The following is a 12,500-nucleotide window of genomic DNA, read 5'->3' as shown; positions in this document are numbered from 1 at the left end:
GGGGTCTTCTTCTAAGAGATGTAACATTTTCTTACCCTTTTCGGTTCTCTTCAAAATCTTTCTTGTGGTTTTGTTGAACTGTTCCGCTTCCTCTTTTGCTTTGCCGATGTTTTGTTTGGTGTATGTGGACGGGTCGGATAAGAGATCCTCCATTTTGCGTACGTAATCCAATTTATCAAGGATCACTATACCTCCGCCTTTATCAGCTGTTGTGATCAAGATGTCGTTGTTGTCTCGGAGTTCTTTTAGTGCACGTGTGTACCTTCTGGGGATGGCTGGCTCACGTTTTCTCGAGGCTAGTGAGCAGCATAATATTAGACCCTGTTTGAATCCGTTCTCTAATTCACTGTCCCTCCAATTATAGTTCTTTTCAACATAGTCGGCCGTGGTTTTGTGGTTAATGCCCGTGCTGAACTTCAGACCTAGGGAGAGAGCTTCTTCTTGTGTTTTTGTCAATCTGAGTGATGATAGGTTTGTAATCAGTTCGTGCCTCCCAACTTCCTTCCATCGGCTGTTGTTGCACAAATGTTCTAGTTTCATTTGGAGTTTTGCTTTCTGGATCCTGTCTTCTTCCTTGATTTTAAGGACAAGACCATGTGGTATGTGGTCTTTCTTCAAGCGGCTCCTGATCATGCTTTCTTCATTTCGTAGGGTTTCTCTAGCTTCTTTTAGGTATTCTCTGGCTGTGTTGCTGAAGGGTTTGTGTGGGTGGTGTAGGTGTTTCGGTGCTGATCTGGGTAGGACCTGTTCTTCTAGGCAGTCCTTTAGGAATCTGTCTCTATTTTGAATACTCGTCAGCTTCCTCCTAAGAGTAAACTCATCCTCGGTGACGCCACGCCTGTCTTTTCCATCTTGAGACAAATGTTGGTACATTGTGACAAGTTGATGAAGGTGGAAAAAGAAGTCACGGGTCTAGTTCCGAGTTACTGAGTTTATTCCTGACCGGTTTCGCTCTATGCTTCTTCAGAGGAATGTGACTCTGGAGTGAAGCTGGCGGTATACATAGTCTGAGTAAGACCGCGTTCCCTCCTTGGAGGTGGGTTACGTTTGGTTGTACAATGGTTTTTAATACAATGAACAATAGTGATAATAATACAATAAATTGTTGTGATGTTATTACAAAACAGCTCCGGTGTGTGTGGAATGTTGATCGAGGGTGTAACATTGTAAGTGAAGTGAGTGGTGTAGAAATGTGTGAATCCTAAAAAGTGTCATATGATAACTTATAGTATTAAATAATATAATAATATAAAGATAAATATCCAGATAAAATTAATGAAATAAAATGAAAATACAAATACAAATACAAATATAAATAAAAATAAATATAAATAAAAATATAAATAAACAGACGGGAAGGAAGGAGTAAAAACAGAGGATGGAGCACCAGCTTGACTGGTGATAACCGCAATAATGTAATAATAATAATAGTAATGGTAATAATAATGATAATAATAATAATAATAATATCGGTACTCAAACCCGACCTGGGGTAAAACAGGAATTCTCATGCCTTACCTGGGGCTAATCAGGAACGCCCTCTACACGCGGGAAGTGAAATCTACTCACTAACCGTAAATTACACACATACACCTCTCACGAACATAGCCGCATCCCACGCACAAACATATACACTTCCTTTTTCTTCGACTAAAATTCGCTTCCTTTCTCACTTTCTCTTATACTACATCTTCTCATTTCAGTTTACCTCCCACTAAAGATTTTTCCGTTTTTTTTCCCTTTCTCTCCTACTACGTCTCCTACCATTTTCCAAACTTTCGTTGGTGATATAATATGCTCTTCCTCCCGGCATTGGCGCCGCCGTCCAAGTTCCTAGCCCAGTTCTCCTAAAGCCACGACAACATACTAGCCCCTAATCGCTCGCAATTCGCCCGGTGGCAATAGCCCTCTTTTATACACTACTATCTTTTCATTTTCTAACAGACATTCTTCCCCTCCCACAAAACCCGATCCCGCGCAAGCGAGGTGGTCTTTTCTTGGAATCCAGAATTCCTCTGAAGAAGCATAGAGCGAAACCTGTCAGGAATAAACTCAGGAACTTGGAACTAGACCCGTGACTTCTTTTTCCACCTTCATCAACTTGTCACAATGTACCAACATATATATATATATATATATATATATATATATATATATATATATATATATGTATATATATATATAAATTTATATATATATGTATGTATATATGTATGTATGTATGTATGTATGTATGTATGTATGTATGTATGTATGTATGTATGTATGTATTTAGTGAAAATCTGACCAAAATGGACATTTCAGTTAACATAAGAAAAAGGTTATGGTAACATTCTTACAAAGTTTCATCACAGTGCATACATTTAAATGCCCGATGTGGGGTGAAAAAGCATTTAAAATGCGTGCAGCCCTTTAAACACAAACCCATACAGTTGCTATGTATCTATCAATAATATTTTAATGCATTTTTGCGAAATATGGTAGACTTAGTAACTATGTAGTGAGCGCTGAAACTATCGGTTGTCTTAAGAAAAGGTTAGACAACTTTATGGATGGGGATGACAGATAGGTATCCTAGCTATTAGTCATTAAAATTTCATACAAATTGAACCACTATTTCTCAAAAGAAAGAAAAAATCCCTCTCATCCGTCAATCATTTCCAAATTATCTTGGCTTCTTGTGATAAAAGAAGTGATTTGAAAAATAAATCAATAAGTAAATAGATAAATAGATAAATGAATAAATAAGTAAATCAATAATAAATCAATGTAGACCGACCCATATGCAGGCCAGAAGGAAAAATATTCTTGCGATACCTACTCTTGACGAAAACTAAGGCCCCGGTCACGCATTCACGAATCTCGTTAAATGTTGTGAATTTGAAAAGCTGGAAGACGACATCGATAACTGTATTCTTGAATTCCCTAAGGACTTGTCTACAGTGTCTAATATTCGTATAGGTTGAACTTCTCTTAGTTCGTCATTCAGCTTCTCAATATATGACACAGAGGTGATTTGATATTGGGAGATTCGTAAAATAAAATATTGTAAACGAAGTAGTTTTCCAATTGACTTACTTAATCGCGTGTTTGCGACAGGGGCTTTTGTGGTTCTACTTGTCTGTGCCCCCCCCCTCCTCCTCCTCCTCCTCCCCCTAGGGCTCCAAGGAACACGAACCCCTGGACCAGAGTGTCAAAGAATAAACTTGTTTTCCCAATTTGAATATTCCCATGAAGGAATGTATGATATTATAAACAATTGTTTTTGCTCGGTATTCATAAACGAAACGCATCAAAGTGATTAACTTACTCGAATTCTACAACACAGTTATCTCGAATTATGACAAAAGAAACAATATAGATTTAATATATCTAGAATTTGCAAAAGCTTTTGATACCGTGGGTATATACAAAAATGGAATTTGTTTTCTATATTTCAGTAAATTTGGTTTCATTTCGAAAAATAAAATTTTATCTTATGGTTTATTATTGTCTATATTTTGAATTGCATATATATAGGGGCACCAACATCTTAAGTTCTTAGGGCCTCTGGGCTTGCTGCGGACCTACCCGGTCGACGGCCTTGGCGGCGAGGGTCTGCAGGGCGGGGGTCATAGACTGGAGAAGCCTCACCAGACTGGATGTGTACCCGGACTGCTCCACGCGTTCCCGGAAGACAGCCTGCAAAGGCGGAAGCATTTTACAACCGGGCCGAGAAGAGAGTGAACAGAACCTGCTCGAATTTACATTAGAAGTCTCAGCCAGTAGTAATGTTAATAGAGTGATAGTAATAATAATATAATTCCTACATATTTCTAAACACTAAACTTTTCTGTGCAAATCAATCCCATGTGCCTCGTGATGTTTGCTCGGTCACCTGCTAATGCCGAGCTATAAACTAGGGTATGTGCGGGCAACTCTTGTAAGTGTGGGTGCCAAAATCACCCAGATCTTTGATACAAAAATTTCTCGTGTGCCATCTGAAATTTTCGGGATTTTTTTAATTGTCTTTTTTATTACTGGGAGGACCTTTTGGAACGAAAAATTATACCGAAGCGAAAAGAGAGAGTATTGCACGAACCTTTTATTTATTTACCACCAGTGTGATTTTTGCTGCTGCATCACAGATGGCTGGTAAATTATATCAATTTTACATTTTGTAGCCTTAAGAGATATGCATGCGCTACTTGTTTCATCTGTAAAGCTATTACAAGACTTAATAAAGTCCGTCACGGAAAACCGTAATTCACAGCAAAAATGGTGAGCAATGCTGTTGCAAGTTTTTTAAAGCAAACTTTTTCTGAAATAATATTCCAAGTCCTTAATACCTCGTTCTTCGCATTTCTCTCTCTTACTCCCCTTTCTGATTGTTCCTTTTCAACATTGCGCAAGTCGGCTCAAGGTCAACAAAAATTTGGCTTCCAAACTGAGTTACTCTGAAATTCAATCATCTGCATTTCAAAATTATTCATGTCTATTCATGAAAACGACTGCAAAATTAATTCATTCGGTTTGATACTATCTAGAAACTTAATGAATTTTGCAGTTTCTTCTAATTCCCTGAACCTAGCAAATCTTGTAGAGAACTGCCGAACTGTCGAATCAGTGACGTTGAAATAGCTTTTGAAGACATCCGTAGTCTGTTTTGTCATCCTTTTGGATGATTAATAATACATCTCTTTTCACCTAGGGCACTAATCCGTCGGCCAGCTTGGTACACGTTTATCAGTTGTCATACAAAAGAAGTTGGAGATTTATTATTTACTTGTATTTTATTTTAAGATGAGCTCTGGGTTTCGAATGCCGAAGAAAAAAGTTATTAGTGCACCAGGTTTTGCGCGCATGCCAATGGTTGCCCATTCCTGAGTTAGGGTGCCCGTGCCTTCGCCTGTGCGTCCCTACCTGAGCCAGACACTGGTGAAGGGTCCCGACCACGGGAATGAGAAGTGAGGGCGACGTAGAATGAAGGAGCCTGCCCAGGAGGGGTAAGGCACCTGAGTTGAGCAGGGCTGCCCTCCCCGAACGCGCTGTGCTCAAGGCCCATAGAGCCCTGGCGGCGCCTTCGGCAGCCTCGAGAGCCTCAGGACTTGACTGGCTAGGGTCCACCTTCAGGAGTTCAACCTGAGGACAAATGCGTGCAAGAATTAAAAATTATCGCATTCGCATATGCATACATACATACACACACATACATACAGTACATACATACATACATACATACATACATATAATACATACATACATACATACATACATACATACATGCATACATACATACATACATACATACATATATACATACATACATACATACATACTGTTAGTAGTCCTCACTCTCCTCGCTCACTGGTCCTCACTCCTGTCCTCACTCCGGTCCTAACTCCATCGCCTCACCTCTTCTCGGCGACTCACGACATTACTGACCCCTAAGTGGCCCAATGGGACACACTCGCGTTTACCCAGCTGCAACGCGCCCCAAAGCATCCTTGAGGCCCATAGGTGGGAATGAAGTCTCCTCCCCCCCTTTGCTCCCTCGCAAGCAGATCGCCCGGAGACACGACTTGAAACACAGTCGTCACCTCCCTCGCCGTCTCGTCCCCCCCCCCACCGATGGCGCCCAACATTTCATTGTTAAATAAAACCAACTCTATCTCCACCAGAGTTTGCCTTCAACCAGCCTAACATTTGATGCCCAAAATGGGCCAAGACCAGCCTAACATTTGGCTGCCCAACGTTTGGGGCCCCGATCCCCAGCTCTGCCACCGCTGTCTGCCGCTGCCGTCACTGCCTGCCAGGTCGTTTGCCAACAGCCAGATTGCCTGCCAGTTCACCTACCGGGTCTGCCATCTGCCAGCTCGCCTGCCCACCACCTCGACTGCTGTCGCTTCCTGCCAGGTCTGCCGACTGCCAATTTGATTCCCCACACTCTAACCTATCACAGGTATCTGCCGTCACTTATCTGCCAGATCGCCTGGCACCGTAACTGCAAGTTCGCCTACCACGCCTGCCGTCTGCCAACTCGTCTGCCGTTGCTGACCGCCAGGTCGTCTGCCGACTGCCAATTTGACTCCCCCACACTCTCGCCTAACACAGGTATCTGCTGTCGCTTGTCTTCCCGATCGCCTGCCACCGTGTCTGCGAGTTCGCCTATCAGGTCTGCCGTCTGCCAGCTCGTCTGCCGTCGCTGACTGCTAGGTCGTCTGCCGACTACCAATTTGACTCCCCACACGCTCGCCTACCACAGGTATCTGCTGACACTTATCTGCCAGATCGACTACCACCGTGACTACCCGTTCGCCTATCAGGTCTGCCGTCTGCCAACTCTTTTGCCGTTGCTGACTGCCAGGTCGTCTGCCGACTGCCATTTTGACTCCCCACACTCTCTTCTACCACAGGTTCTGCTGTCACTTGTCTGCCCGATCGCCTGCTACTGTGTCTGCCAGTTCGCCTATCAGGTTTGCCGTCTGCCAGCTCGTCTGCCGTTGCTGACTGCCAGGTCGTCTACCAACTGCCAATTTGGCTACCCACACTCTCGTCTACCACAGGTATCTGCTGACACTTGTCTGCCAGATCGACTGCCACCGGGACTGCCAGTTCGTCTACCAGGTCTGCCGTCTGCAAACTCTCCTGCCGTCGCTGACTGACAATTCGTCTTCTGACTGCCAGTTTGACTCCCCACACGCTCGCCTACCACAGGTATCTGCCGTCACTATCTGCCAGATAGTCTGCCGCCACGGTCTGCCAGATCGACTTCCACCATTTGTCTGTCAGATCGCCTGCCACCGTGACTGCCAGTTTACCTAACAGGTCTGCCTTCTGCCAGCTCGCCTGCCCACCAGCTCGACTGCCGTCACTGCCTCCCAGATCTACCGACTGCCAGCTCGTTTACCTACATTCTCGCCTACCACAGGTCTGCCTTCACGTGTCTGCCAGATCAAATGCCGCCGTGACTGTCAGTTCGCCTACCAAGTCTGCCATTTGCCATCGCTGACTTCCAGGTCTATCGACTGCCTACTCTCTCACCTATCACCATCACTAGATCATTTTGCGAACTAGAGTTGTGAGCGTCACCACCTTGACCCACTCACACACTTAACGGAGATCACAAGGTCCTGCACCTCGACTCAGGTAAAGCTAATGACTAGCAACATCGACTGTCAAGCCCTGGGTGGCCTAACACCCCATCAACCATGGCCATTCTTAAGTGTCTATCTTTTCAGGGAAATTTTATAACCACGCTCCAATGCCACCGTGCGATGTGATCCCAGGACGCGTTCCAGATACGAGATCCCCTGAGCAGCCTCCCGAGATGCACCAACCTCTTCGACGTCATTCCTGTGGCAAACGGACCGCCACCTGCCCCTACTCCTGCAGTCTGATGGCCAGCACTACCCTTACCTTCAAGTTTTCACCCAGTCGTGAGGACAACTCCCTTGGCGATTTCTTGTCGAGGTTCCACACGACTTCACTTCCAGCCTCGACTTCCGTGGGAGCATGTTAGGAGTAGTCCTCACTCACCGGTCCTCATTCCAGTCTTCATTCTGGTCCTCACTCCCTCGCCTCACCTCTTCTCGGCGTCTCACGACCTTACTGGCCCCCAAGTGACCCAATGGGACGCGCTCACATGTACCCAGCTACGACGCAACCCAGAACTTCCTTGAGGCCCACGGGTAGGAACAAAGCCTCTTTCAGGAAACATATGTGCAGCTTACCAGCCTCAGCGATGACTACCTCGAACGGCCACGTGACATAACACTGGATTCATTGAGGAATGCCTATCCTCTGTCTTCGTGAATCACCAGCGTCAGAACGTTTTGCCTCCGACTTCCCACGCAGCACACTTGACCTAACGCCAATTAGGAGCACGGGTCATGACCTGCCCGTGTATATAAAAGATGGACCAACGCCCGAAGATTGAGATCGCCCCGGAGAAGCATACGTGAGCATAACTCGCAGCTTCTTGCTTTCTCGCCTCCCACTCTCTTTTGCTCACTCGCAAGCAGATCACCCGGAGACACGACTTGAAATACAGTCGTCACCTCCTTCACCGTCTCGTTCCTCCTTCCCCCCACTAGCGCCCAGCATTTCATTGTTAAATAAAACCAACTCTATCTCCACCAGAGTTTACTTTCAACTAGCCTAACTGGTTGCCCAACGTGGGGCGGACTATCGGCCTAACATTTGACGGTCCAACGTGGAGCAGACCACCGGCCTAACACATATACATGCATACATGCATATATATGCACACACATACATGCATACATACGTACATACATACATACATACATACATACATACATACATACATGCATGCATGCATACATACACACATACATACACACATACGTACATGCATACATACACGTACATATATAAATACCTACATGCATACATACATACGTACATACATACATATATGCCTGCATGAAATAAGTAGTAAGAATTGACACTTAGAGCAAGTTGTTTGCGAACCCCAAGGGGTTCTCGGGACGGTTTACAGGGGTACTTAGATGACTAACGAAAGATTACTTAAATATCTAAACCTGCAGAAAGAGAACATGGTGCATTGTTTTTTATGTTAACTGATGAATAAAGTCATTACAATTTTAACTATTTGATAGACATTGCAGTGCCATTGTATATTTAATTGGTCTTGATATATTACCGTTCTATATTCTGTTTCAGGTTAATGGGGGTACGGATCGATGGTCTGATGACTCTTGGGGTACGTAACGGGAAAAGGGTTGAGAACCCCTAACTTTGAGGATACTACATAGGAAAGCTACATTTAAAGAAAATACTGAAACAAGGAGAAATCTGCACACTCCTGTCTCCACACTGAGATTTTTCTCTGCTGAGAAAATAAATGTAAAGCAAATACGAAAAAGAATAATTCAGATCACATGGTCCAACTAGTGGACACGCAGAACCATGACCAGAGGTCCATTCGGATTTGCTCTGGGGTGATGGAAACAGATACCCAATGACCCTGTGACAAACTAAAAATATTTGTTTTGGAGTAAACATTGATTCTACAAATTTTCGTTTAAAACTTGGGCATAGCAATGACAAAAGGTGTTTTAATCATTTTTTGTTCACTATGACGTCATGGACTGGGTCATAGCTGTGAATATGACTACTGACATTGCCAGAGGGCACCTATTCTGACTATTGCTAATTGATCTGAGATACTTTGGAGGGTAATTTTCTTTGAGATGTCACTCAAATATCAATATTATCTTAACACAATTTCAAATATCCATACATCTATAACTAATCACTTGGATTACTGTTGTCAGATAGGTACATTTTTACAAATCTTAACAGCTTAACCAATGTCAAGAGAGGCTCCATTGGTCCAGATCTCACTTGAAGAAGACCTGTGGCTCCAAGGGAACCAGGATTAATCACAGGATTGGTTAGGTATGGCTAGGGTGGGGTGGTGCAAGATGAGGTATTCAGTGTCGTCTATGTAGTGGTTGCATCTGGATCAATATATGTGGCCATACCTATTCTGAGTTGGTATTGGCTTTATAATTAGTGGTGAACTGAGCGTAGTGCTGGGTGGTGAACTGAACGTAGTACAGAGTGGTGAATTGAACGCAGAACTGGGTGGTGAATTGAACGTAGCCGTGTTAATGTGACTATTGCTTCTCTTGGGATTTTTCTGAAGGAACTTGATGAAGTAGGGTCAGCAGGGCCCTCACATGGGGGCGGGAGGCATATACCCTGGGGCGGCACATTTAGGGGGGCCGGCAATTCTAGTCTGGACATGCCGCCCACAAGGATGACAAAATAATTATAATAAAAGGTCAGAGGAGCCCTGAATATTTTACCTTAATATACGAATTTGGCGTTAGAATAAACAGAATATTAAATATCTTCCCCTTATCTTTTCTGCAATAGGAACATTACATGCAATTTATAATATCTGTTTAATTATTTTGCAAGCCCATAGCTATAATATGCAGTAAGGGCTCTGGTGGTCATTCGTGCAGTGTTTGTTTTGGGATCTGAGTGTGAATGTACTTTTCTTCTGATGTGTTGTGTCATGCAGATAATAGGTTGCTTTAGACATTTGAGTAATATACTGCAGGCTTTATCAGTTGGTTATAATTGTGATTTTATAAGATAGATGAATAGAGTTGAGTTTGGCATTTAGAAATTTGAAAAACAAAAGATTGTAACCGAAGTAGTTTTCACTCAGACGAAGTAGCAAATAACAAGTAGTATGCTAGCGACAAATGTCTAGTGTGCCGCCACCTTTAAAGGTCAACTGAGAAGATTTTGGATTTCTTTATTTTTTGTTATTTCATGTATGAAAATATAACTTAGAAGAAGTTAGAACACTAAAATGCACGTTTCTAGCATTTTATAGTCTTGATTTTATCCAAATAGCATGATCTTAAAAGTGCCTGATAGCAGACGAACTTTTCAATGTCGTAGTTACATTTTCCACCGCTAGGGCATACTGATGACGTAACAGTTGTTGTTTACATTCTTCAACATGGCCAGCACGCAATACGAAAGTGACTTCACATCGAGTGAAGAAGATTTATCGGATTTGGATGCCCTTTCGTGTTCCAATGTGGGTACGGTACAAGGATACATGTAACAAAATATATATACAATAGACTATGTAAAAATTAATATTTGTTATTAATTTATAGCAAAACGAATAATCATAAATTTGTACTTTTATTTCTTTCAGGTTGTACAGATATTTTGCCTATCTTAATTTAGTGGAGTGGTGTTGGCAAGGACTGGGCAACAGAAATCGCCTGCCTCTTCCAGTATGTGCCAGAGACCGAATTAGGAAAAAATGTCCTGCGCCAGATGGACATTACACAGGATTTAAATACCCTTCAGCAATGACTTTAGTTCAGATTCTTGGAATTATATTCGGAGTACTATTTGTCCTTGGTATATGAAAAGAGTACACTGTGTTGGACTATTATACCTGAACCTTTGTTTCTGGATGATGTCAGACTTCTCTTGTTTTTCATACTTGGAACAGATTGGTTCAGGAACTTTCATAGCGATCTGAAGTTTGGCATCTCTTGCAAATTTGTATGATGAATATTCAGAATGCAACCTCAGTAATTCACCAAGTAAAATATGTACATATTGTGTAAATACAAAATGGAGATTTATGGTTTGTATATTTTATTTTAGTTTGTCATACGAGTATTATCAGAACAATACCAAATTCTTAGGCAAGTATTGATTTTGGATTTATCACATTGCTCCAGTAGGAAGTCCTATGCAGTTTCACAGTTTGGATGTAATATATAGCACAATAATGTTTCATACACTCACAATATGTGAGATCAGCCTTCTCCTTCGCCACTCCAACGCCTGCTTTGGCTTTGGAATAAGATATGATTGCGCTTCTCCATTTTTTCATTTATGTTTTTAATTAATTTTCATTTAAATTAAGGGCAGCTGGTAGTAGTCCGAAAATTGGAAAATTGATAATAATTTTCAATCACCATGCATGCCTTTTACCATTTTCAATATGAATTCAGCCCCCTTGTGCCTGAATTACCGTAGTGAAATTACATCAAGAGATGTTTGAAGTTACATCTGTACTTGCCTTTCTTTCAATGCTTCATAAAAAAGTGCTGGGACTTGGGAGCAAAGAAGAACACAACCTTATGATAAGATTTCAGCGCTGATGTTTGTTGACAAGGCGAGAGCCAACCAATATCTCTGAGAAGTGCTTTCTGCGTTACTATAAGCTCAAGCTCTTTGTGTGCTTTTGAAACTGAAAGCAAGATGATAAGCAGGCTGTTATGTGGTGCACGATTGCTAACCAGATGTACATCCACGAAGCAAGTGCAAAGCTAAAAACATGATGCGTTGTTGGTAGTAGTTACTATTCCTCGTCAACCAGTTCTACATGCCAGTTCCTTGTCAAATGCTTTACTACACTTTGTATTATAATCTACAAGAAACGCCAGGTTCATATTGTCAGAGACTATTAAATTTTATCACATTGTACTGGAGAGAGGGCTCGTGTAGATATGCTGGATATATTTCACCATGGCCTTCGTGCTTGTTGACAAGGCCAGGGTCCCGAGTGTACTGTTCTCCCCCGAAATGTTTCGAACAGAGTTTCGCTTTCAGTCCAGGCTTCCATGACTCGTGCCATCTGCACTGAATGATCCAGTTCTTTTAGCGAACAGGATCTTTCGGAAAAGGTTGAAAATGAAGTCCATCCGCAGCAGAAAGTTTCGTCGAATCACTGTTGCAATTTGCGGTGACACAATAAACCGTTTTCGAACTAAATACTTGATAAAACCTTACTAACACACGAAATATGACAGATCACTGACCAAATTGACAGCGCAGCATGTCATTTTATAGTGCGCCCATATGGCATGCATCAGAATGTAAACAGCGAGATTGACGTCACAGCCGATAGAGCCTTACGAGAATAGCCGAAGATCGGCAAAGGAAAAGTTCGTCTGCTACCGCGGTATTTTGATAGGCCT

The 12,500-nt window shown here is 42.6% G+C and overlaps 1 protein-coding gene across 1 annotated transcript in view; it reads right to left on the bottom strand.

The window, feature by feature from the left end:
- gudu (Armadillo repeat-containing protein gudu) overlaps positions 1 to 12,500 on the bottom strand; it is a 94,099-nt gene that overhangs the window by 69,177 nt on the left and 12,422 nt on the right. Inside the window, exons 7-8 of the mRNA XM_076189698.1 lie at positions 4,903 to 5,121; positions 3,571 to 3,681 (exon numbers count right to left, since the gene is read on the bottom strand). Coding sequence (XP_076045813.1) covers positions 3,571 to 3,681; positions 4,903 to 5,121 — 330 coding nt within the window. The remainder of the gene's footprint in view (positions 1 to 3,570; positions 3,682 to 4,902; positions 5,122 to 12,500) is intronic.

The sequence above is a fragment of the Oratosquilla oratoria genome, chromosome 9 (assembly GCF_046742065.1).
Source record: "Oratosquilla oratoria isolate Oo_2021 chromosome 9, ASM4674206v1, whole genome shotgun sequence".
Classification (NCBI taxonomy): Eukaryota; Metazoa; Arthropoda; class Malacostraca; order Stomatopoda; family Squillidae; genus Oratosquilla; species Oratosquilla oratoria.
The sequence above is the reverse complement of the archived record's forward strand: the minus strand, read 5'-3'. Positions and strand labels throughout refer to the sequence as shown.